This window comes from Myotis yumanensis, unplaced genomic scaffold (assembly GCF_028538775.1).
Source record: "Myotis yumanensis isolate MYYU_CA2020_CCGP unplaced genomic scaffold, mMyoYum1.0.hap1 SCAF_2, whole genome shotgun sequence".
NCBI lineage: Eukaryota > Metazoa > Chordata > Mammalia > Chiroptera > Vespertilionidae > Myotis > Myotis yumanensis.
This window is the reverse complement of record NW_027223753.1, coordinates 49,391,797-49,417,912: the sequence shown is the minus strand read 5'-3', so window position 1 is coordinate 49,417,912 and position 26,116 is coordinate 49,391,797. Positions and strand designations below refer to the sequence as shown.

Genomic DNA, 26,116 nt, shown 5'->3' with positions numbered 1-26,116 from the left:
GCCAGCAGCAGATGATTCCTAGATGGGGCCTCCAGTATATATATGGTGTTTTTGTGTTTTTACCTCCTCTTCTAACTTTGTGTTTTCTTCTTACTATTTAAATGCAGCTAGCCATCACATAGCTTGTGTGAGGTTACTTTATGGGGAATTATACTTTTATTGTGAGTAACCTTAGGAATTTGAAGTAAAATTATTTTCTGGATTATGTTTTCCGAAGCAAAAGAAAGTTAGATGGGAAGAAAAATCCTTTATCAAACAAAGCAGAATTCTACCCTCAAAAGTGCCAGGGACTCTACGTTGAAAAAACAACAACCCATTTCTTTCAACATCTACATACTGTCTACACACTGATGCCAGAAATAGTTCCAGTTTCTCTTTGGCTTTAGTAAGTCGATGTTAATAGTAGAGGGAATAGAAATTCTTTAAAGGAAGAGGCTCTGGTTTTTTAATTACTCTTGTCTAGGTTGTTTCCTAAAATAATTGTCCAGTGAACCTATCCTTTCTGCCTTACTGGTTATTCATATTATGACCACAAAGGAAAGCCCAGGCCTAACCTGACAGGCAAAATTATGCTGTCTTTAAAAGTAAGGTTTGGGGAAAATTGAAAATATTTAAATTTAGTATCTTTGAAAAAAGTTGCTGTCACATAGAAAAGAGTTCTAATAATTGGAATTGTTCAGCAATGAAAAGGCTCTGTCTTCAAGTAGTGAGTACCTTGTTACTGGTAGTAATTAAGCAGAAGCTGTTTGTTTGTGGGGAGGGGGCCATGATGATAATGACCACAGTGATAGCTTGCCTGGGTAGAGAGAGAGGGGGGTGGGAGGAGAGAGAGACAGACAGAGAGACAGACAGACCGACAGAGAAACATCAATTGGTCACCTCCCATACATACCTCAACCAGGGATCAAACCCGAAATCTGGGTATGTGCCCTGACCGGGAATTGAATCCATGACATTTGGGTGTGCAGGACAACACCCCAACCGACTGAACCACACTAGCCAGGGCTACCAAGTACTTTTGTACAAGAGATGTTGGTGGTTGTCTTTGCTTCCAGCCATTTGCTTTGGCCTCACACCATTTTCTTACAGAACTTGCCTATCTCCCCTCCCTCAAAAGTGGGTGTCCACCACTCCTATTGAATGAGCAGCTGGTCACTGGATCAGCCCTCTAACCTCAGATAATTGGATTAGGATGGGCCCTTGACCCAAGGGGCAATAATCAGATTTTCTCTCTCTCTCTCTTTTTTGGAAATTGGAATTTACTGTTTCTAGGTCCACCTTCATTAGCACTGAAACTGAGAAGTCTTGAAGGCTGTCTGGGCAGCCATCACTCACCACATACGTGGAGAAGCAGAAGTTGGTTGAAATCAGATGCAAAGAGAAAGTGGAGATGAAGGAAATGGGGTGTAATTATGATCGACTACAAGTGATAGCTTTCTTCTTGGCAGATTTCTCTTCCTGGTTCTGTTCCCTCAAACTTGTCAGAACTTTCTGTCCTTGAGTTCCTTGAGATACCTTTATATCCCTCCAGCTAATTTCTGCTTAAGTTTGTGTGGGTAAAATCCTGTTACTTGCAACCAAATCATCTCTGTTTAAGACGTTACCTGTATTTCATCTGATCATCTCAACCATTCTTCCTGGCAGAATGAGGAAACTGAGGATGAGAGCAGTTAATTGATTTGTCCAAAGTCTCCACGCTGGGAAATAGAAGGTTGTAAGTGAAAGGGATCTTGTGGCTCTGGGCCTGGACCCCACCGTGAGTCTATCAATAGTGCTGTGAAGTGGTTTCCTGTTCTGACTGGGAAATTATCCTAGACGACCCCCAGAGTCCCAGCTACTCTAACTCTCTTTTGCAGAGAGTTCATGACTCACTGAAAATCCTTTGGCTCTATAAAAATCTCATTTCTTCAGCTTTGTAAATAGGTTACTTTGGGGACCTTCAAGTGTGAACCATTTTAGAAGACACCCCTTTGTTATTGGGTGAGCTCAGTGTTGAAATGAGTGAGTTTTCTTGTGTTTTATTTTGTTACCTGCTACCCTGTATTCATTTCTAGTCCTTGGGTAGGCAGACAGCGTTGCTGTACTGGAAGTGTATTTTTAGTCTGACATTAAAAAATGTATCATAGACACCAACACAGGAAGCAGTTTTTAGGTGAGTCAGTGTATAAATAACCAAAGAGTTTTCATAAAGGGATGGTGGATCTTTTAATCTTAGAGTCCAACTTCTGAGCCTTCCTTCCCAACTTCATTTATTGGGCTTCTACTATGTGCTGACATGTTCTTTACTTAGGATTTAAGATACAAAGATAAGTCCTTCATAATACAGTTTCAAAAAACATCATGGCCCTTCTGTGTTTACTTTTCTTTATTCTGCAAGACTAAATTTTGAGAGCAGGGACTGTACTTGTTCATTTTTGTGTCTTCATACTTAGCACAGCTCCAGGCACAGTAAATACTCAGGATGCACTCAAAATAATTAGTTAGGAGCTCACAATCTAGTTCAGAGATACAGAAACAAAAACTAACCAGTGTGTTCAGTGCTAAGTATCCAATGAACACAGACAGGGAAATGATTAACTCACTTCTGAGAAAGTAATTTTTTAAGAGTCTTTATGGGTGGAGTCTTAAAAGGTGGAATTTGTGACAATCTACTATCTGATGGCAAAGAAATAATTCAAAGGCAGCCTCATTTTGTTATGTTGAAGCCAAAGTGTTTGGGCTGAATCCCCAACCTGCCACTTACAAATTATGTGACCTCTTGTAAGTTTCTGAACTTCCTTATACTTTATTATCTTCATCTAGGAAGTAGAAGTAATAGTAGCCAACCCTTATAGGATTGTTTTAAGGATTAAACTAGAAGAATACATGAGGCTTTTACATAGTAAGTGCTTGGTACATAATAAACGCGAGTTATTATTCTTGGTCTTGAGTAGAGAAGAAGAATGTGAGTTCTGGAGAGAAGATAGAAGCCCAGAAAGGTGGGCAGCAGAGCTGAGTGTGTAAAACAAGGACCCAGGTGGATGCTGCCATAGGCCTTTTATTACTTCAGGATAGTAGTTCTTAACTTTGGGTCAAGGATCGCAACCTTGGGAGAAAAATGTACACAGGCCCCATTCACACTTACTGTATTCATATTTCTACTGAAGCCCTGAAAGTCATTCGTGGAATTCAGAGGTTCGTGAATCTCAAAGTAAGAGCTCCAACTTCATGGTATAGGTAGACCCCAAGAGTGCTAAATATCATGTTGATCAGCACCTTAAAAACATGGAGAATACCCTTGTAAAATGGAAGATGTTATTAACATAGAAATTAAAATGTTTTGGAACAGAATAATAATTCAGGTTGGGAGCAGAAGTATGTGGGAGACAACCTCAGAAGTTAAGTGACTTCTCCTGGTTTGCAGGTAAGAAAGTCAGGACTAACACCCATATTTTTCTACCGTGAAAAGTTGTGAAATAACATGTTATATGCAAAGGACAGTAAGCCCATTTGTTAGGCTGTAGAAGAATTCCATATTGGAGAGAATAGATAAGCTCCTGAAAGACAGGGGTCAGTTGGTGAGTTGCCTTGCTGACCAGGCGAAGACATCCAGAGTTTGATCCTTCAGGAGAGAATCGAAGATCACGTGTCTAGTGCTGAAAGGAAATGTGGAATTCAGGATTTGAGGCTCATCGCTTATCCTTTGAATTATACAGCAGCTGGAAATCACATTTCTTTTTCTTTCCTTTTTTTTTCCATCTGGACTCCTTGCATGGTGGTATTCCCGACAGGAGGGCATCTGTGAACTTTTTAATGGGAGAAGTCATAAAGCTGGGTTAGGGCTGTGTTTGCACAAGGCTGGCTTCGGAGGCAGGTAAAATCTGACTCCCCTTCTGCTTTTCAGCTGCAGACACAGCATCGCTGCCACCACCAGCTGAGTGACTCGGAATCGAGGGGTTGCCAGTAATTGTGGGTTTAAGTCACAGAGGAAAAAGATAAGAGGCTAGCAAGGCTGGTTTTTCCACAATTAAATGTTGCCTCTCAGGCTTCTCTGACGGCAGGAATCCAGGAGGTCAGGAACCACCAGCCATATTATTTTTCTCCCCGGCTGCCTGCTCTCATTTGTATCCCCTCCTCATTCATGGGAACTAAGAAAAGATGGGTTGGAAATAAAAAGCTTGTTCTAGCCTACTTTTTCCTTTATGAAACTTGTCAGAAACAAAGCTTTCCCACGAAACAGATGTGATCCCTTCTGGTGGCGGGCTCTTTCTGCCGGCAGCACAAAGATATCTTGGAGGGAGGGGGGAAACCCATTGTTGCAATGCACGAATGTCTTTTTATAATTATGACTGTGTTTTCTCTCCCCAGTGCCATGTACTCTGGTATTTTTGTGTTTTTCACTGTTTAACTCTTACATGAGTCAAAGTCAAGTTTTCATCCCTCATCACTCCAACTCTATTGTAAGTGCCCTGAGGGTAGGAATTGTCTTACTGTTCTTTGTTTTTGCCAGGAGTGCCTCAAGTGTAGAAGGAAGTTAAATAGGGGGTGGCAGTTTGGATGTCTACATTCATGAATTGTTAGAACTAGAAGGACCTTAGTCATTTTAGGATTCAACTTCAGTATTTAAAAAAAGAATGCCATATGTAAAGCAACTTACTCAAACTGTACAGCTAATTAGTGGCTTTCCTAGAGGAAGAAACAAGTCTCCTAACTTATGACTTAATGGGAAAGAACTCGAGCTGTGGAATCAGGCAAACCTGAGTTCATATTTCATCTCCCTCCCACATGAGTGGTGTGACTGTGGCCTCAGTTCCTTAGCTTTGTGCTTGTAGATGATCGTTTACAGCCGCCTGGCATCTATGTGTGGCTAAAAACGTCTGCATATATTAGGCACTCAAAAATGTGAGGTCTTAAGGATCATTGTTTTATTTATTTTTAAAATACAAGACCCTCTATAAGAAACCCACATTTCTACAATCTCTTCAATATTAGAAAAATGTAGTCCTATTGCTTTTGGCGAGAACTGAGGAGGGAGAGCAGTCTAATCGGGCTCTGAGGTGGAGGCAGCTTATAATGAACTAGAAATAGAAATGGATCCTGCCGACAGGTGCAATGCCTTCTCCCTTCTCCTGTCACCCCGCAATGGAAGGGAGTTGGGTTGGTTCGTTCAGCAGTTCGTAGTGGAGTGCCTACTATGCTGAAAAAGAGACGAGCGATGTGGGGCTGTGAGGTGGTCGGGGAGAGGAACAAGCCAACAGGTCCAACTTGCTTCAGACGTGATGACAGAGGGGAAGGCCATTGGCTAAGGGAGGAGCAACCAGGAGGACGCTGCCCAGACTCAGTAATCGGGGGCAAGTGTGTGGAGGTGCATGGAGAAACCCAGGCAGTTGGGGTGCCAATATTACCCAAAGGGAAAGAGAAACTATTCTAAGCGAAAGACTGAAGGAGATGGCTGGTGAGAGAGAGAAGAAAAGGGAAAGGGCTTATCCTGTTCGGGTAGGTGGCTTTTACTGAGGGAGGGACAGTGGAGGTTTTTCAGGGCTCAACCAAGGGTCGTGGTTTTTATTATGCTTCCTTCTGGCTCTCAGACACACATGCCTTCTGCACCCTCTCTGTGTTATTACGAATCTATCCATACTTTGGAAGCCTGGGAGGGAACCCAATATTGTCTCATTGCTCCCCGGAGCTGGGGTCCAGGGAATGCCCTGGCTGATGGATCAAGGGAAGGACCTGACCTGCAAATAGAACCCCCAAAGCCGAGTGCAGTCATTCCCACCCCCACTCCCCCCACAGCCACCTAAGCCTACGAAACAAATACTCTGTGTGAGTAACACTGGCCTGACTCCAGCAATAACACAGCTGTTGAAACAGCTTAGTCACCAGGGTGATGGAGGGGGTGTGCGCGGGAATGCTGGGGTGCAGTGATCTGACATTTAGCGGGCTGGCAGCAGCCCGGAGAGCCTCCACAGGTCCGTGGGAGAGTGCAGAGAGGATCTGCTTCCTGTCCACAAGCATCCCCTTGTTTCTTTTGAAGCCCAACCATAATCCTGGGCAGAGCAGACTGGGGAGAGGAAGAAATGGGTCACTCCTTTTAGACACCTGGTCTCTCCCCCTTCATGATCCATGTTTATTTCCTGAATAACTTTTGTTTTCTGCCCCAGGCTAAGCTGGGTGTAATTTAGATGTGGTGAAGGGGGGAAAGGTGCTCATTTATCTTATCTAGAAATCTTAACTTCTGGATATCCAGGTGGTGTCTGAAGAAGTTACAAGGGCAAGTCCTGGCATTTCTGCCTGACCTTGCTTGGATGTCTTTAGCAGCTGCAGCTGCCAAAGCTCTTGCCTAAAGGACTTTGGGCAGATCTGGGCAAAATACTGAGCCAGTTTCACCATCTGGGAGGGCTGATAAACTGCCACAGAATGACCCCGTTCCTCGGCCAGCCCTTTGAAGAAGTGACCTTTGCGTTTTCTCCTTATCCTGGGCTTCGTCTGCACTGTTTGTTTTGGAAGCGGTTAAGGTAAATTAGCCATCCCTCTCCCTTCCTGGTGACTGTATGAGAATACAGCTATCAGTCTGTGAACTCTGCCATCATCGATTCTATTTTTAGCTTCAGTGTGAATGAAGCTCTCTTCTCTAATTGCATTCAGAGAGAGAGGGAGGAAGGGATGTAGAGCGGGAGAGCTAGAGAGAGCGAGAGCAAGAGAGGGGGAGAGAGAGAGAGAGAGAGAGAGAGAGAGAGAAAGAAAGTTTCATAACCATCAAGTCAACCATTCTAAATGCGCTGTGCACTGACAGTGTCCTGGGGAGAAAGCGTAGAAGCCACTGTGTGTTTTCCTCCCTGGGCTGTCAGGATTGTTTTCTCTCCCCATTTATGTTGATTATGGTCTTATAGGAAGAGCTGTTGCCACACTGGTTTCCCAGTGTGTTAACACTTGCCATTGGATGACTCTGATTTCTCTAGCTTTGTTAGGAAAAGATCGGTTCATTGTGGAGTTCAGATTCCATGCAAAACAGGCAAGGTGATATTTTCTCTGAAATTAAATAATCTTAAACATGCTGAGAACTGTGTAAGGACAACGGGCTCAGTTCCATCTAGATCACTCTACCCGACCCCAAGTCCCAGTCTGCCTTTCCCACAGCTTCCAAATCTCCTTGCTTAAACATCCTTCTAATAAAATGCTGCAACTCAGAGCAAACTTCTTCCCTTTGTCATCAGGTTCTTCCTGCTCTCCAGCCTTGCCTTGTCTCGCCACTCCTCCCTGGCAACACTAGGCTACTTTGAGCTTCCATGACTTTTTATCCATTCGGCTTCCCCTGCCTATAATTCTTTCTCCGACTTTGTCACCTAGTGAACTCTTACTCGCCAGTGATTCACAGAGGACCATCATCTTGTCCAGATGAGGTGATGTGGAAGATCATATATTCCACGCTACAATCCTTGTCCCCCTACCTAGCACTTGGGCACCTTTGTGCTAACAATGTACTTTACATGTACTTGTGATGTAGTATACTACCCACAGGGAATTATACTTATTTATGTATATGCCTGCCTTCCCCACTTTAGTGTGAACAATTGATGGCAACGACTTTGTCTTTTTATCCCCACTATTGTGCATGGAGGAAAAAAAATGAACTGGATTGGATGGTCCGGCTAGTGTTAGGGTTTTCAGAGGTAGATTGATTCCATCTTGGTGGCAGCACCAGTTGTTGGGGCTTCTGAGGTCCTGATGGGTTTCTTTCTAGTCCTGGAAAAGGAGGCCAGAGGCGTGACGTGTTATACCCAAATGAATGCTGCACAATTTTCCTTCTCTGGAATCTCTTGCCTGTAGTTCCATTTATTCTCTTATTCCTGTAGCCTTAGACAGGCATGATACACACTTCAAAAGCTCGCCCTTTTATTGCTTTACTTCACCCTTTCACTCTAGACCAGGTCGGAGAACTTTGGTTTCTAGTCCCTGTAGTTACAGCCTGTCTCCTTTGCACCCAGTAGCCCTGTTAAGTAGAACACTAGTGCAGCCCCGTGTTATCATTCAGATGTGAGGGAGACAGGAGACAGTGCCTCCCTCAGGACCGTGTCCCTTAAAAGCTCCCTTCCCACCCAGTCCTAGGGAACAGGCACATTGTTTCTTGGGCCAAATTTGAGGAACATCCTTTTCTTCTGAAGGGCATGTGGGGGTGGGTAGGGAGAGAGAAGCAAGGAGTGGGAAAAGAAAGTGAATGCCACCAAAATACAGCAAACCATAGACCACGCATGTAAGGTGTAGAGGCGAGGAAGTGACGGAGGAGATTTGGGGCTGTAGGAGTATTTGGAGAAAGAAGGATGATATTTGTTAATTTGGCAAGTGTTTGATGGGTAGCTGTTGTATAAAGACATGGGTGATGGAGCTGTGAACAAGACAGGCAGTTCCTGGTTCTCAGCAACTTCTCCACCCAAGTGGGAGGAGGGTAGGGAGAGAGAGACAGGTGAGTAGCAGGTAGTTGCCCTGCGGTAGGAAACATGTTACGGAGCTGGGCGCACAGGTGCCGTGGGAGCAACAGCAGGGGCACTTCATCGAGTTTGGGGGGTGAGGGAAAATGGGAGTGAATCAGCACATGTCTTGAGGATGAGAAGGAGTTAGTTTGGTACAGGTGGGGATGCCAAGCACCACATGCAGAGGACTGTCTGTGCCCCAGAAGAAAAGAAGCCCTTTTGTAATTCACCCTCACATGAGCACCGTTTAAAAACTCAGTGTGCTAGTAGAGACTCTGAGTGCACCAAGAGTAGATAACCTTGAGCAGCAGCCTTAGACTAGCAGTCAGCATTTACCGAGTGCTTACTGTATGCCAGGGCTGTGCTGAGTGGTCACACATATTATCTCATTTAATGCTGTCAGCCATAGGAGACAGACATTGCTGCCACCCCCAGTCTACGGGGGGGGAGAAGTTCAGTGACTTGCCCACCATGGCGCAAGCACCACTGCCAAGGTGGGCTGCCATCCCAGGCTGCCTCTCTCCAGAGCCTGAGCTCTTCCCCATTTTCCACAGCAGGAGGCGGTGACAGGCTGTGTTCAAGGTGACCAGCCTTGGTGGTGGCAGGAGCAGGGAAGGGTTCATGAGATATGAACCTGGGAGCCAGGTTAGCACCAGGAGCCAGGTTTGAGTCTTTTAATGCTATTGAAAGAGTTTCAACATTAGACTGAGGACAATACAAAGGCATTCCGAGTATTTTGGAAATTATCTCTCTGGCTACAGAGTGAAAAAACAGAGAGGAATGGGGCATGGGTTTGCGTCTAGGTCTGAGGTGATAGTGGCCTTGAACAAGGGGAGAGGCAGTGAGGGATGAGGGGAGTATAGTAGAGACACACACAATGGGAAGTGAGTATGCAGATTTGAAATTCAGGAGGTAAATTTGAACTTGAGAAGGTGACTGGCATTCCAGGAGCAGACGAGACACCCGCAAAGCAAGTGTGCTGAGTTAGAAGGGGAGAGAGCTCTTCTCCAACCTGGTGAACACCAGCGATGTCATTTTTCTATATTCTGTGGTGGTTCAGATGCATTTGCTTCCGAAACAATTGATGTCCCAGCTCCTTGTCCAAATGAATGTACAAGTGCAGTAGGGTACCATAGGGATACATGGATGTTTTCTAACTGAGATGTCACTTTGCAAAGGGCCAATTGTGAGCCATGTTCCCCCTGTCCTAATCATGTGTCATAGATTGGCATTTTATTACACCCAAATGACTTTGCCTAAGAGGTATTGCTTCAGAACTTAGCAAGGGACCATTTTGGTGATGCTTAGAAAAATGTCTTCTTACATGTGGAAAATATTTCTCCACAAGGCAAATGCTTGACGTGATGGGGACAAACGAGAGAGGTAATGTGAACTAAACTGTTAGGCTGCTTTGCGAAATCATTGTACTCATTCATTTTCATAAGTGCTCACACCCAGGCCTGTAGGTCATCTTAAGAAAACAGCCAGGGCCAAATTTATAATTGGCTGAGTCCATTTTTGCCAGACCTAACCATGGATAGAGGACAGGGTTTGTTTTGTTATTTCCTTAATTAAAAGCGTCAAGAAAATGCAAGCCAGGTCAGAGAGTTTTTGATTGGGGAAGGAACGCTGGCATAAATAACCCCAGATTATATGTCTGCTGGAGGCTGGGAGGAGGCTGGTCTGGGCGTCCTCCTTCAGAGGTTACCCAAACAAACCCTGGTGACTGACAGGCTCCCCTATGGAATGTAAGAAAGCATAGGATTTCGAAACCTCTTTAATTTTTTTCTCCCCAGGGCAAGGGCCCAGGATAATCAAGGTTTCGCAGGGAACCTCTGACAACCATAAAATAATTCTTTATTTCCTCTAACCCTTTCCCCTTTATTTCCAGTTAATTGGTCAACAATGTAATCTAACCATCCGGGGACTGGATGGAAAGGGAACTTTTTAAGTGTCTGTGTGCCCAGTAGTCCCGTCAGCAGCCCGGGGCAGTAGGTCCCGTTATTTCTATCTTGCAGAGGTGGAAACCGAGACTTATTCAAGGTCTCTTAGCTAGAAAGACATACCGATAGGACTCAAAAGCAGATCTCTTTGACCCCAAACTCTTTGTACTATCCTAGCTGGCAAATGCCCATTTCAAAAATGTAATGCCTTCTAGGTCCATCCATGCTATTGCAAAGGTTAAGATTTCTTTTTTTAAAAAAAAAATATATACTTTTTTATATAGTACAGAAAGGGAGAGGGAGAGAGATTGAAACATTGATGAGAGAGACACATCAATCAGCTGCCTCCTGCACGCCCCTTACTGGGGATTGAGCCTGCAACCTGGGCTTGTGCTCTGACTGGGAAATCGAACCTGGGACCTCTTGGTTCATGAGATGACGCTCAATCCACTGATTTCATTCTTTTTTATGGCTGAGTAACATCTGAAACTAATACAAAATAATATTGAATACAAACTGTAATTGAAAAATATTTTTTTTAAAGTGTTAGCGAAAGCCCTGACCAGTTTGACTCAGTGGATAGAGCGTCGGCCTGCGGACTCAAGGGTCCCAGGTTCGATTCCAGTCAAGGGCATGTACCTTGGTTGCGGGCACATCCCCAGTGGGGAGTGTGCAGGAGGCAGCTGATCGATGTTTCTCTCTCATCGATGTTTCTAACTCTCTATCCCTCTCCCTTCCTCTCTGTAAAAAAATCAATAAAATATATTTTTAAAAAAATAAAAGTGTAAGCGAAAAGCATTTTGATTACTTCCTCTGTAGCCTCATCTTTCATCACTTCATTCTCTCCCTTCCTGCCCCCAAGGGTTGTTCTTACATTAAACAGCTGCCCTAACTTCTTTTCTAGCTCTTTGTCCCCCTATCATCTTTGGCTCATTCAAAAGGATTTGCTCTCCTCTCTGACTTGCCCCTGTCTTCAGAAAACCGATGCACAAATGCTTTTCTCCTGCGGGCAGGGCAGTGTAACTAGTACAGAGGTAAATGCTCTGACGGATATGATTGATGGATGCTCCCTAATCCGGAAAGGCACAGGTCTTTCTGCCGGGAATGGTCCTCTGCCAGCTGGGTCTGTTTCCCCAGAACCCTGGAGCGCAGGTGTCCTCATGTTGGAGCACCGCCCCCATCACAGGCTGGAAATAGTAAGTGTGAAGAGCCACAGTGCCTTTCCACACCTCCCTTCCCATTCTGGATGAATTTTCCACCCCACAGAAACATGTCTCCAAAGCCATTTGAGAAAAGTGAAGCTTGGACAGCCCACAGTAGAGCAAGGCCACTGCTCTGGTATATCGTGGAAAAACCATGCATTTCCAACCTATAAATGCCCTATGCTGACACCTTACTACTTTCTCCACCATGGAACTGGAATAACCAGTGTTCTCGTTTTATAGGGAAGGTTCTCCGGGTGCCAGACGTAGCCTTGGCCTTCCTGCCATTCTCCCAGGGACTGCAAATTGGATCCTTCACTTTCATTATGTCCGGGCGTGGGGATGGGGCAGAGGGGAGTATTGCCCACGCAGTATCCCAGGAGTCATGAAACTGGTGTTTTATTACATGCAACGTAGTCATTAAAGATGAACTTTATTTCCGAGTCCATTGGAGGCAGGAGGGAAAATGGTTCAGGTGGCTGTCGTCACAGCTTTGCTGAGCTCCTTAGCTCAGAGCTTTTCTGTTTCTGAGTTCTATGTCCCAGGTTTGGATAGGAGTTCATAGTGGACATTTCCATGTTCCTGAAACCTGGTAATTATTTTGAGTCAAAGGTAGGTATGAGAGTTTCACATCCCCAATAAAATGATAACAATAGTGAATCCTTTCTGCTTTTGGCACTGCACTAAGCATTTTTTTCTTTTTTAAAAAATATGTTTTTGCCGAAACCGGTTTGGCTCAGTGGATAGAGCGTCGGCCTGCGGACTGAAAGGTCCCAGGTTCGATTCCGGTCAAGGGCATGTACCTGGGTTGCGGGCACATCCCCAGTAGGAGATGTGCAGGAAGGCAGCTGATCGATGTTTCTCTCTCATCGATGTTTCTAACTCTATCTCTCTCCCTTCCTCTCTGTAAAAAAATCAATAAAATATATATATTTTAAAAAATATGTTTTTATTGATTTTAGAGAGAGAAGAAGGGAGAGGGAGAAAGAGATAGCAACATCAATGGTAAGAGAGAAGCATTAATCAATCGGCTGCCTCCTGCACATCCCCTACTGGGGATTGAGCCCTCAACCCAGGCATGTGCCTTGACCAGGAATCGAACTGGGGACCTCTTGGTTTATAGGTCGATGCTCACCCACTGAGCCACACTGGCCGGGCTGTACATATTTTGATGCAGTAACTAATTTAGTGATCACAGAATCCTAGGAGACAAGTCTTATTCCAACAGAAAGGGAGCCTGAGCATTTGTCCCAGAGTGATATCACAACATCCAGTGACAGAGAGCTGAAGGGTCACTCGAACTGGCTATTCTCCCTGTGGTTTCTATTTACAAGTCCACCTCAAGAGACAGTAAAGCTGTAAGACTGTAGGCCATAAAGCTCTAGAACAGTGGTTCTCAACCTTGGCTGCACATTAGAATCGCCTGGGAATCTTTTTAAAATCCTGATTTCTGGGCCTCATCCTCCGGAAATTCTGTTTCTTTGTTATGGGGTGGGGCCACAACATTAGTAACAAAGAAACAGAATTTCCGGAGGATGAGGCCCAGAAATCAGGATTTTAAAAAGATTCATTACTAATGTTGTGGCCCCACCCCATAACAAAGAAACAGAATTTCCAGAGGATGAGGCCCAGAAATCAAGATTTTAAAAAGATTCCCAGGTGATTCTAATGTGCAGCCAAGGTTGAGAACCACTGCTCTAGAAGCTTGAGGCCAGTGTTTCTAGGGGTGTGACTTTCAAGTCTTGTCTTCTTTGTCTCACGAACTGGAATGATGACACCTGCCACCAACTGCCTAGGAAATAAGCAGGTGATGTGCGAAGTTTAGGCAGAGTGTGGGGTCAAGTTCATGAACAATCACAGAAAGCTTTAGAAAGATCTTGCCTCGATGGTGGAATGGAGAGAAGGGAATGGTGGTGTGGGAGAAATGTCCCCTCCACAGAGTGACTCAGGCCGCCTCCTGTTCTGTGAGCTGACCTGCGCAGAGATTGTCTTTCATTTTGTTTCGGTTTAGTTTCTGTTGTTAGTGAATTAGAGTTGTTATGAAGCTTCTCTCAATTAGTCTGGTAAGAACAACCTACACTGCCTCATCATGTCTATGGACTGGAGCTCAAAGCAGCTGCCACCAGCAGATGGGGCTTAATCCCCTATCTAAGCCCAACCTGCCCCTGGTCACACCTGTGGTTAGGGGCAGAACCACGGCATGAACCCAGGTGTCCCCAGGCTCCCAACTCCCTGCGGTTGGGATCACACCATGCTTCCCTAGTCAGTTTTCTGAAATGACTGGAGTTCCAGCAGTTCTCCAGTGAGTTTCAGCAGTTCTTCACATCAAAGCTCAGATTAGGGAATTCCAGATATATTACACACCATGCTGGCAGCTTCCCAGGAACACTGGGTATTTCCCTCTTATAGAAATCTGCAAAGGGTGCTTGGTCAGTGTTGAGTGGCCCCTTGCACACATTGTGATTGATTCAACTGTTAAGTTTCTTTTGAAGTTTACTAGTTTCTACCAAAAAGGTAGTAGAGGGTAGGGGGACTTTGGGCTGATCCAGACCAAGGCTTACATCCCACCTCTGCCATGGTATTGCTATTACTGCAATGGATTACTATGTACTCTTGGTATTCTTGGGCAATTTATATAACTTCTTCATAGGATGGCTGTGAGTTTTTATTAAAAACTTACATATTCATATTTTGTGACTAGTTTGAGGAGCTTCTTTCATCAGTTAGACAGTTTTCTTTAAGCAATACAAAAAAGATGATTGTTGCCCAGCTGGCATGGCTCAGTGGTTTAGCATCGTCCTATGAACCAGGAGGCCGTGGTTCGATTCCAGTTGGGGCACATGCCTGGATTGCAGGCTCGATCCCCAGTGTGGGGCATGCAGGAGGCAGTCGATCAATGATTCTCTCTCATCATTGGTGTTTGTATCTCTCTCTCCCTCTCCATTCCTCTCTGAAATTAATAAAAATCTATTTAAAAACCACACAAAATGATGATTATCTTTTAAGACAATTTCAAAAGAAATTGTCACTCTCCTGTTACCAACAACAATATGACTTTAAGTTACTTCATATCTGAGGACCTTAGTTTATTTCCTAATCAAAGGAAATACCCATGCTCACTTAATAGAGTTGTTGGAAAAATTAAATGAAAGCAGGGAAAGTCACAGGGCTTCGTACAGAGAAGTTGTACATGAACACAGTGTTTTAAACTTTTGTTTTTAGCAGCATATGTTAAAACGGTTTGGGGATTCCCAGCAGATGGGATGAACTCAGAGCTGGGAGCAGGCCAGGAGGCAAACCTGTCTGGCTTCTTTCTCTCTCTGAGGCCCCTGTTCTGAACCAGGCCCATCCCTAACATTTGTGGGGCCCAGGGCAAGAGTACCTATGAAGGTATGGCTGCCATATGTCCAAATATTTAAAAGTGATAAGCAAGGCCAACAAATTGTTAAGATAAATAAGGTCTATCATCTAATTGAAACAAATTTGCCTGCATAATGGACCGGAAGGCCAGGTTTGAATTTAGGATTCTTGGACTCCTTAGAATTCTGTGCCAAAATGTGACTGACCAGGGAGTGTGGGCCCCTGGACGCCTTTTGTTCCCACCCCTGGATCCATCCTGTGCAGAAAGGGGCCTTGCATGCTTTGTGTGGATACCCCAACCTCCACACCCAATCTCTGTTCATAGCCTCTTACAGACCCCAGCCTTTGACCACTCCCGAGTCCAGGGGTACATGTATGCTTGTGCAGTTAGTTCCCCTTGGGAGGCCAGATCTGAGGAAGAGCCCTCCCCCCAACCCTACCCCCCACCTCAGGCTGTGGAAGTGGCTCAGGGCAGTTTGAGTAGGGTATTCTGGGGTCCCAGGCTCCTGGAGTATGCTCTAGAGTTCGGGGAGGAGTTAGACTCTGGTTGGGCACGTACCCTTCTCTAAGGTTTTCTCATCCTCTGAGGAAGGGAACAGCTGGAAAAGGGCCCCACCTACCTGTGGCTAAGGTCAGTGCTGTGCTGAACCCTAGTGCTCCAAGGAGCCCAAATCCTGAATTGACAGCTTCTTTTACAGCTTTTCAGATTTGTATTCTTGACCTATATGGTTCCAGAAGTGCCCTTTCAACAGATTGAAAGCCCTAATTTCTAATCCCAGTTAGAAATAAAAAAGATATCCCTTGGTGCCTAGCACTAAAGCTCTGGCCAATTCTTTCTATTGACCACTAAGGCTGCCCAGTAGGGAGCAGTTACAGCCAGCCTTGCCTCTAACCTAGAGGAAGAACAATGGTCAAGCATTGCTTCTGCCCAGCTGGGCACCCCACGGTTCCTCCTACAGACTCTTCCCCATTTTCAGCCCTGGGTCTCTGTATTGCCTGGTGTCCCCAAGGCCAGAGTCTCCCCTCAGACTGTGTGGTGATGGTGATGGGAAGATGTAAGGGAACTGGGGAGCCCAGTGATTCTATGTACAGACTTTGACCCACTCACCCTGTTGTTGGAACCAGGCCTCACCTCTGTCTTCTGCAACATCTGGTGCTTTCAAGTTCAAAGTGCCCGGGGGGGGGGGGGGGGGGTGTCTATTGGGCATGTTTGCTCACTTTGCCAATACTCCTTCTGTGGCAGTTTAGGTTGTGCCTGTCTCTATGGCTGTCAGGAAACCCTACTTTATCTATTTTTCATCTGTAAGAAATTAGTTGAAACCTCTGGCCCACTCATTTATCTACAGTTTCCCCTTGTGATTCAATAGTCTTTGGTTTCCTTTCCTGGTGTGTGAGTGTGTGTGTGTGTGTGTGTACACGTGTGTGTACTGTAGTGTGTGGAATTTCAGGAGAAATAGGAGGAAGACAAGTAGCCAATTCACCATGTTTGACTAGATTTAAATACTAATAAAATAGCAGATCCAATGTTCATGGAGGGTTTCATCTACATTAGAATGGCCTCAGATCCCTTCTTTTGTGCATCATTTCTTTCCCTTTCTGGATATTTTCAGAGAAGCGGGGATTTATGGCACTATCATATCGACCTCAAGCCACACAGGGCCCGTGATAGAAAAGCCCTAAGTTTCCAGACAGCAGTTATTCTTATCGGATCCCCTGTGTGTGTTCAAGTTCCAGAGCCTAGAATTGAGTGCAGTCTCATAACCCCAGTGCGAGCCAGCTCTCCAATCATTTTGGAAATGTGGTCTGTCCTTTATTCATTCCCCATTATAGCCCCTTTATTCTTGAACTTGCTTAACATAGCATAAAACAGACAAGTGAATAGATGCAATCTTTATGAATCTAAACTCTTTAATGAGTTCTTAGGTGATTTAAACCTATTCATGGTCCTTCCTGATATGGAATAATATGTGAACATTCCTGTGCATAATTGTGTACTCATTAATGTATTCCTACCTATGTATAAGTCATTAATTTTGGGGGGAAAACTCTTTATCTTCTGGATTAACATTGTCCACAATATGAAGAAGGGGTTTTACCTTTTAGAGAAGTAGCAGATAATATATATCCTATATAATAAAAGGCTAATATGCAATTGATCCGAACGGCAGAACGACCGTTTGCTATGACTCACACTGACCACCAGGGAGCAAATGCTCAATGCAGGAGCTGCCCCTGGTGGTCAGTGCGCTCCCACAGGGGGAGCACCACTTAGCCAGAAGCCGGGCTCATGACTGGTGACCATAGCGTTGTGGCGGGAGCCTCTCCCGCTTCCACGGCAGCGCTAAGGACCCCTCAGCGGACATCACCCAGGGGTCCTGGAATGCGAGAGGGCAAAGGCTGGGCTGAGGTGACCACCCCCCCCCCCCCAGTGCACAAATGTCGTGCACCAGGCCTCTATATATATATATATATATATATATATATATATATATATATATAATTTCAGAGAAGAGAAGAAAGGAGAGGGAGAGAGAAATATTAATGATGAGAATCACTGATTGGCTGCCTCCTGCATGCCCCCTATTGGGGACCAGGCCTGTAACCCAGTGTGCCATGCCAGCACAGCCAAGGGTTCGGTGAGCCGGGGGGGGGGGGGGGGGGGGGGGGGAGGGTGGCGGCGGCAAAGAATTAAAGACAGACAAAGAGAATATAGCTGGGGCTTGGTGGATCTCCTGTGCTTGGATGAGGCCACAGAGAGGGATCCAGCCAGCAAACTGAGGCTTTATTTAATAGTCAGAGAAAAACAAGGTAGTGGTCAACATAGTTACAATGTTCTTGTGAGTTTCACTTGTTTTGGCTGCACTTGCTGCACCTCCCACAGTCCATTAGCTACCCAGGAAGGATCTAGGGAGCTTATAAGGTCAAGCTTAATTATGCTAAGAGGGCTCTGCCCTCTAAGCTGGGACTTGTTTGTGGCTCTGCCACAGGTCAATCCGAGGCTTAATTCTAGAGCCGCTCCCTACAATCCAGGATGTGCCCTGAATTCTGTTCAACCACTGAGCCACATAGGCCAGGCCAGATCTTATATTTGAGAGCTTATTGCAAGTAATGTTAACAAGGGTGCTGTTAGACTAGAGTAAGTCCAGAAGAAAGCACCAAAGGTACTTAAACTATGTCTCTGAGGGGAGTTGAAAAACCTGGTCACGTTTCTCTCAGGGAGGAGAGAAAACACAGACAGATGAGGTATGGCTTTCAGGGCCTAACAAACTTCTGCAGAAGAAGTACCTTATTTTCTGTGTGACTCCTGTGGGCAGACCTAGGACCCATAGTGCAAGTTATAGGAGGATAAGTGTTGAATGAGTCAGAATATGACCATCTGAGCTGCCTCAGAGAGAGGCCCCCATCTCTGCACAGAGGTTATAGAAGGGGACGCAGCATCCAGCTAGACATTCATCTGATGACTTTTAAGTCTTTAGATTTAGAATTTCAGATTTGGAGTTTGATAGGCACTAATATCTATATACTAGAGGCCTGGTGCACAAAATTCATGCACTGGAGGTGGAGGGCCCTTCAGCCTGACCTGTGCCTTCTCACAGTCCAGGACCCCTTAGGGGATGTCCAGCAGTCGGACATCCCTCTCGCAGCCTAGGACCCCTTGATCCTTACTGCCCGCCTGCTTGCTGCTCCTTACTGCTTGGCTCGCTGCTCCTTAGTGCTGCTGGTGCTGTTAGACTAGAGTATGTCCAGAAGAAAGCACCAAAGGTACTTAAACCATTTCTCTGAGGGGAGTTAAAAAACCTGGTCACGTTTCTCTCAGGGATCCTCTCCCGCCACCACCGCTGCGCTCACCAGCCATGAGCCCAGCTTCTGGCTGAGCAGAGCTCCCCCTGTGGGAGCGCACTGACCACCAGGGGGCAGCTCCTGCATTGAACTTCTGCCCCCTAGTGGTCAGTGTGCATCATAGCGACCGGTCATTCTGGTTGTTCCACCAGAGGGTCGCTTAGGCTTTTATTATATAGATATTTTTGTCTTATTGGTTTCCACGGCAGAGCCTATAATAAGAATTTTTTAGCTGTGTCCAGAGCCATTTTGGAATTGTGAGTTCTTTCTCTTGCAGGAGAAAATGCAGAAGTTTCCATGGATGTTTCCCTGGCTTACCGTGATGATATGTTTGCTGAATGGACTGAAATGGCCCATGAGAGAGTGCCTCGGAAACTCAAATGTATCTTCACATCCCCCAAGGTAGGATTCCTTGACGTCTAATTTGTTGGAGTTTTTTGTTTGTTTGTTTTAAAATATATTTTATTGATTATTTACAGAGAGGAAGGGAGAGGGATAGAGAGTCAGAAACATCAATGAGAAAGAAACATCGATCAGCTGCCTCCTGCACACCCCACACTGGGGATGTGCCCGCAACCAAGGTACATGCCCTTGACTGGAATCAAACCTGGGACCCTTCAGTCCACAGGCCGACGCTCTATCCACTGAGCCAAACCAGTCAGGGCTGTCCTTTTTATTTGATTTCCAGTTATGTGGGAAGATTTGCTTTACAATTGACAGATATGTTCCTTATTTCTTAGCATGTATAACCTACATTATCCTTTGTCTTTGTAGAGAAAAGGGCTGTGTAGATATTTCCTATCCCGGCAAAGGAGGAAAGAATAGAAGGAATGTCTGTCTGAAGTGATTTAATTGTTTCTCTGAAATAGCTCCATAAAAAGAAATTCCTCATTCTTTGGTTAATAGCTGAATGTGTCTGAAGAACATTGCTAAATTACTTTGATATATAAGAATCTTAATATTGGAGTAGTGCTGAGTCTACTTCTCTTTTTCTTAGGCTTCTCTTTGCTGTCAAAGTTCATGTGTAGGTACGAAGACTAAAAATCTCAGTGACCACAGACATAAAGACAACCTCAGTCTTCTAACCTGTCTTTAAGACACTCCCTTCTCTGGTTTTTCCAGGAGGACTCAGTCAACCACCCATGGGAGGGAGATTACTATCCTGCATTGAAAATATGGAAGCATTTTCTTTGGGGCAAAGGCCCATAGATTGATTCAATGACCTCCAGGGATAATGGGATTTGATGATTAAAGGACCAAATCAAAGTGAGCTGGAGGCCCTTTATAAAAGCCAAGTGCTGCCCTTACACATGCCTCCCTGACATTCTGGCCCCTCAGCCTTACTGATCCCTCTGCTCTTGAAAGTCTCTGTGAAGGTGAAATGGAGCCATAGTTACTGTTACTCACGGTTACCCACAGTTCCCAAGGGTGCTGATGTGGTGCACCATCAATGATGGGTGATCTCTGATGGTCCTTCAGTTATAGAAAGGGTCTCGTTTTCTTTGTGTGAGTGGATGAGAGGCGAAACTTTGTGAGAGCACATTATTGAGTATGTCATTTGTCACACAGCATCTCCAGATCAATTGCTCCTGAAGGATTTGGGTAGCTTTGTAATACCCACTCCATCGTTTGGTTTAGTTCTTTTCCTCTCCTCGCATTGGCCTTTTGCTTTTGCCGGTAACTATAACATTGGGATTCCCTGTGGAATGGTAAGAATGGCAGGTTGAAGCCTCTGAGTACCATGCCCCTGCCCTGTCCATCCTACCTTGAGGAGGAGTAAGACCGGACAGGCTCACAGAATTAACATTAGTTAAAAGCATGGATTTGGAGCAAAACATGTGTCTTCAGTTCCAGGCTGTATCGCTTACTGTCTGCGTGACCTTAGGCAAACTTACTTACTCTGTCTGAGCTTCAGTTTACCTTCTGCAAAATGGAATAATAATGCCTGCTACGGGAGTCTTTATAAGGACTACATGGGATAGTGAACATAAGCAGAATGACCTTCTCATGTAACATGTAGTCTGAGACACATTTGAGAATGAAAGAGGATGTTAATCAGATGGGCCACTAGAACTCTCATGGGCATAAGCACCTATTGGGGCACCTGACACTTATTAAGTCTCTCTTCTGGGTTCCATAGACTAGAGCTACAGAAAACATGATCTGAGGACTGACAGCTTCACATCATCTGAGAGCTTGTAGGAAATGCAGATTCCCAGGTTATACCCAAAACCTAATGGATCAAAATCTCAGCATGCAGGAGCAAGGAATCTGTGTTTCAAGAGGATTTCAATTTCTTCTCTTAAGCTTGATAAAATTTGAGAGCCACTGCCGTAGACCAATGGTCGGCAAACTGTGGCTCGGCACCCTGTGGCTCGCGAGCCACATGCGGCTCTTTGGCCCCTTGAGTATGGCTTTTCCACAAAATACCGACTTCTGCGCATGGGCCATGAAGTTTCAATCGCACTGTACATGCGCGCCCATGCATGGTATTTTGTGGAAGAGCCACACTCAAGGGGCCAAAGAGCCGCATGTGGCTCTCGAGCCGCAGTTTGCCGACCACAACCCTAGACCCTTTGCTGAGTGCCAAATATAGTTCCACTTGCAACCAAAATAAAGCCATCTGGAATTGTTTGGGGAGGCCCTCTGGGGACAATCAGTGGGTAAAAATGAACGGTGGAGGGATACTGGAGGTAGCAGGAGAGGGGACTCTAACATGTTCAGATCTTTGTGTGCAACAGAGAAAATTAATTAAAACCTTTCTAGCTGTTGCTGCAAGTTGCCTGCGTCTTTCAGAGGTGAGACTGGTTGGATATCTAATCTAAAGGCTATAAAGCTTCGGGATATGGAATTTCATCCTCAGAAAAGTCATTTCTCACCTCACCTGCACACTTGCAGGGCACTGAGAAGCAGAGTGAGGGGGAGTCATTAAGAAGCCTGCAACTGTTCCTCTGTGTTGGCTGCTTAATTATCTTTAGGATGTGTTGATCCCTTTCAAGAAAGATATTAAACCTTGAAAAGTGTGAAGGAAAATGAATCATCAAATCTGTGCTTTCTGATTGCAGTGAAATTTAGTTTTGAGTCTGAAGATTAAATGAGAAATTCCTGTAAAGGGTTTTAGTCCCTGGTGGCTTGCGAAGTTAAAAAAAAAGAAGTCAAGTTGCCACCTGCTGTAATTTGTCCTAATTAGTCAGTCTCATGCTGGAGTTGGCTGGAGGTGGGGGAGGGCTAAGGGGGATGGGAGAAAGTAAAGAGAGAGGGGGGATTGTCTGTCTTTCTAAATGTCCTAAATACTGGCAGAGGCAGAACCTCAGTGTGTACGGAAAAGTCCCCAACAGGATGCAGTGTTTATCTTTGAGGCAGGTAGGCTAGGTGAGGATCCCAGAATCCGGTGTATCCAGTTTCTTTAACTTAGGTAATTTTTTTTTATTTTTAGAAAGAGAGAAAGAGAGAGGTATAGAGAGAAAGAAACATCAATGAGAGAGGAACATCATCAGTCAGCTGCCTCCTGCACACCCCCTACTGGGAATTGAGCCTGCAACCCAGGCATGTGCCCTGACTGAGAATTGAACTGTGACCTCCTGGTTCATAAGTTGACGCTCAACCACTGAGCCCCAACGCCAAGGAAATGTAGATAAATTTGTCTCAAGGGTTGGTAGCATTAGCCTCTCTGTAGGGACAGGGAAGTGGAGGACACCTAGAGAACAATGAAAGGGGACTAGAACACTGTAGATTATCTAATTTTACCTTCTTGTTTTACTTATGAGGAAAGTGAGGCCAAATGAGGTGGATGACCTTCACAAGGTACCCAACAAGGAGCAAGGTCAGGTCATTGCCATCGTCATCACAGCACAATGCCTGTCCTCAGGCATGTCTGACGCAGTATCATTCATTTCTTCCTGCTGTACTCAAGTAACCTCTTCCCCATCAGAGCTGAAGGCTGGACTTGGAAGGCCCAGGCCCTCAACCCCATACTACTACTTTTGGGACCACGGCATTAGACTAAATAGAGTTTTGTTCTCTTCCCCCTCAAACTCTCAATAAAACAAGACTCTGATTGGAAACATATCAGAAAACCCTCCTTGCTGCTACCACAGGGCGTCATCAACCTCCTCAATGCAGATTAATCCAAGGCTGAATCAGAGCCTATAGTGTTTTTAGTTGTTCCTGCAGAGGCTACTCCTAGCCCTGATTTGTACGTATAAGAGAGAGAAAGGAACAGGAAGGAGAGAAAGACAGCCTATTCAGAAAGAATCATCCAGCCTGCAGATGAAGTATAGGTAAAAAGCAGGATTATTTCTGCAGAAGAATTTTTTTAATTCCATAAGCCAAGTCTAATCAACTGATAGTTCTGATAAGAGCCCCTCAAACCTTAAAGGATAAAAAACGATCATGATTGATTAGTGATGTCTGCTCTGAGTAGGTAGTGGAAGCAAATAAGACACATATTTGCCTGCTCTACCTCTACTTTGCCACGTGTATCTTTGGTCTGTATACCGAGGTTTGTGTTTATTGCACTCTAAGTTCTGACTCTCCAATAAAGAACTCCACAAGATCACAGAAGGGGCAGAAGTCTCTTCATACACTAGTTAGTCTGTAGACTCCTTATTATCTTCCTTCTGATTTTTCCACTAGACTTTTTACTCTGATGAGTCACAAAAAATTATAGAAATTCTGAGAATTTAGGCTTGGGAACAACAAATTAGGTCTTCCCTATCATTTGATCAGAAAAGCTGGCATATAAACCCAATATTGATGGCAGACACGCATCTCTTTTATTAGGAAAAAATCCCTGGCTGCTAAAGCTTACGCCTCTACATGGCCATATTTACCCCAAGCCTCTACTCCTTGGTAGGAACACAAAGCCAGGAGTCCTGGTGCGGGAGAGCAGAATTTAGTTTTCAAAACAACCTGTGCCCCTACTCTCCAACCTCCCACTGCCATGCTTTGGGCAGTAACTCTTCAATTGCTTAGCAGGAAGGGTGAGAGGCTTCTTTTAAAAACTGGGATTAATTTTTGTTTAATTAAAATGTCTGCTCCTTCTGCCATCTTGCCTCTTGGGCAGTTTAGAAGCCTTGGAGATAGAAATTTCCAACTGGGCATCTCAAACTAATCCCATTATTACCTGTCTTCCCTTTCTATCTTCCCCAAGTCTCAAGGGTTCCTGGAGTTGCTTCTTTTTCTGTCAAATCAATAAAACATAGATGTTCTCAGCTTCTTGCAGCTTCTCCTGCTGGCCAAAACCATGTAAGTAATTAGCCATTACCTAAGACTGTGCGGAATGTCAGCAAGAGCTTCCTCCTGAACATTAAGAAGTTGACTGTTCCACAGAGCCCTAAGGTCTCCAGTGACAGGCTGCAAATAAAAAGCATGTAGTCCTGGTAGACCAGATGAACCTGATAGGAGGCTCAAATGAGGATTAAAACGCTGAGAAAGCGAAAGGACATAGAAGAGATTTTTGCTTTTTACCTAACATTTTAGGTTCTACCTCAAATGTGGCTAATGGCTGTTTGTTTTTTGAAGGGAGGAAGGGCAACTGGTAGATACCATGCCTCCAGTGTGTCCTATTATCGATACCTCTAAGAAATACCTTTAAGCATTAGCTAGGAATACCTTTAAGAATTCGTGCTAGGGCCCTAACCAGTTTGGCTCAGTGGATAGAGCGTTGGCCTGCAGACTGAAAGGTCCCAGGTTCGATTCCAGTCAAGGGCATGTACCTTGGTTGCGGGCACATCCCCAGTAGGGAGTGTGCAGGAGGCAGCTGGTCGATGTTTCTCTCTCTCTATCCCTCTCCCTTCCTCTTTGTAAAAAAATCAATAAAATATATTTTTTTAAAAAAAGAATTCGTGCTAGGAGGCAAAGGTAAGACAGTTCAGACAGTCCATTGGCGATACTGACCCTGCCTCAAAACCTCTGTTCTTCCAGACCCCAGAGCACGAGGGCCGTTACTATGAATGTGATGTCCTTCCTTTCATGGAAATCGGATCTGTGGCTCATAAGTACTACCTTTTGAATATCCGGCTGCCTGTGAATGAAAAGAAGAAAATCAACGTTGGGATTGGGGAGATAAAAGATATTCGGTTGGTGGTGAGTGTATCTAATTGGCCCAAGCAGTCTGCAGCACTAGAACACAGGCTAAGAACACTGGTTATGGAGCACGTGTGTTGAAAAGAAGCACTTGTTATCTCTAAGCCTCTATTGTCTCACCTTAGAAATAAGAATAATAACACATACCCATGATGGCTGAGATCAGAAATTTGTGTGAGAGATTACAGAAATGGAAAATAAAGCGATTATTGTGCCCATTGAAGATGTGTTAATGATCACGATTGCATAATAAATAGCACCAAAATAAAAGCAGTTATTTGTTACATGTTTCACCTTGCAAGCCTAAATGTCAGCAGGAGCAGTGGTGTTTTAGGTTCTTTCCATTTATTTGTTTAATGGGAAAAATTAGAACATGGGGCAAGGGGGCCATTTTTTAATCTAAAACATAGTTACACAAGAAATACATATATATTGTAGAGAACTAGAAAGCACAAGTAAACACATAGAATATAAAAATTACCTGTAATATCCTAGCATATAGAAATAACCACTATTGAGGTTTTGATTTCAGATTTCTTCTATACATATATTCATATATAATCCTTCATGTACAAAAAATAGGATTATACTCAATTGACACTTTTGTTCCTTGCTCTCTTTTTAAAAAATATATATTTATTGATTTCAGAGAGGAAAGGAGAGGGAGAGAGACAGAGATAGAAACATCAATGATGAGAAAGAATCGTCGATCAGAGCCCACAACCCATGCATGTGCCCTGACCAGGAATCGAACCATGGCCTCCTGGTTCATAGGTCAATACTCAACCACTGAGTCACACTGGCCGGGCCTTGCTCTTTTAATTTAATGACATTTTGTGAATATGTTAATGGTATATTGTGAATATTTTATATATACAGCGAATGAATATTGAATACACACACACACACACACACACACACACACATACTCACATAGATTTACTTTAACACATTTTACCAATCTTAACTTGGACATCTACGATTTCTCCAATTTTTCAATGAAAGCCATACAGAAAAATCTTTGATCATATTCTTAATTATCCCCTTCGTATAGAGTGGGTCCATTTTTATGCCTTCGGATTTATATTTCTACAATGCCTGAGAAGGGGTCAGGGAGAGTAGACGACATATATGCTCTGAATGTGAAAGCTTTTGATCTGGACAAGGTCTCCCCTTACCTCTCTCTGCTGGTAGAAAATAACACCAAGATATATTCACCTTCAAAATGTTGGCCTCT

At 44.5% G+C, this 26,116-nt stretch overlaps 1 protein-coding gene across 4 annotated transcripts in view; it reads left to right on the top strand.

The window, feature by feature from the left end:
• The window catches only part of WLS (Wnt ligand secretion mediator), a 104,707-nt gene that overhangs the window by 49,503 nt on the left and 29,088 nt on the right, over positions 1 to 26,116 (top strand). For all 4 annotated transcript variants that reach the window (XM_070405354.1, XM_070405353.1, XM_070405351.1 and 1 more), the window contains exons 3-4: positions 19,070 to 19,194; positions 24,718 to 24,879. In XM_070405354.1, coding sequence (XP_070261455.1) covers positions 19,070 to 19,194; positions 24,718 to 24,879 — 287 coding nt within the window. The remainder of the gene's footprint in view (positions 1 to 19,069; positions 19,195 to 24,717; positions 24,880 to 26,116) is intronic.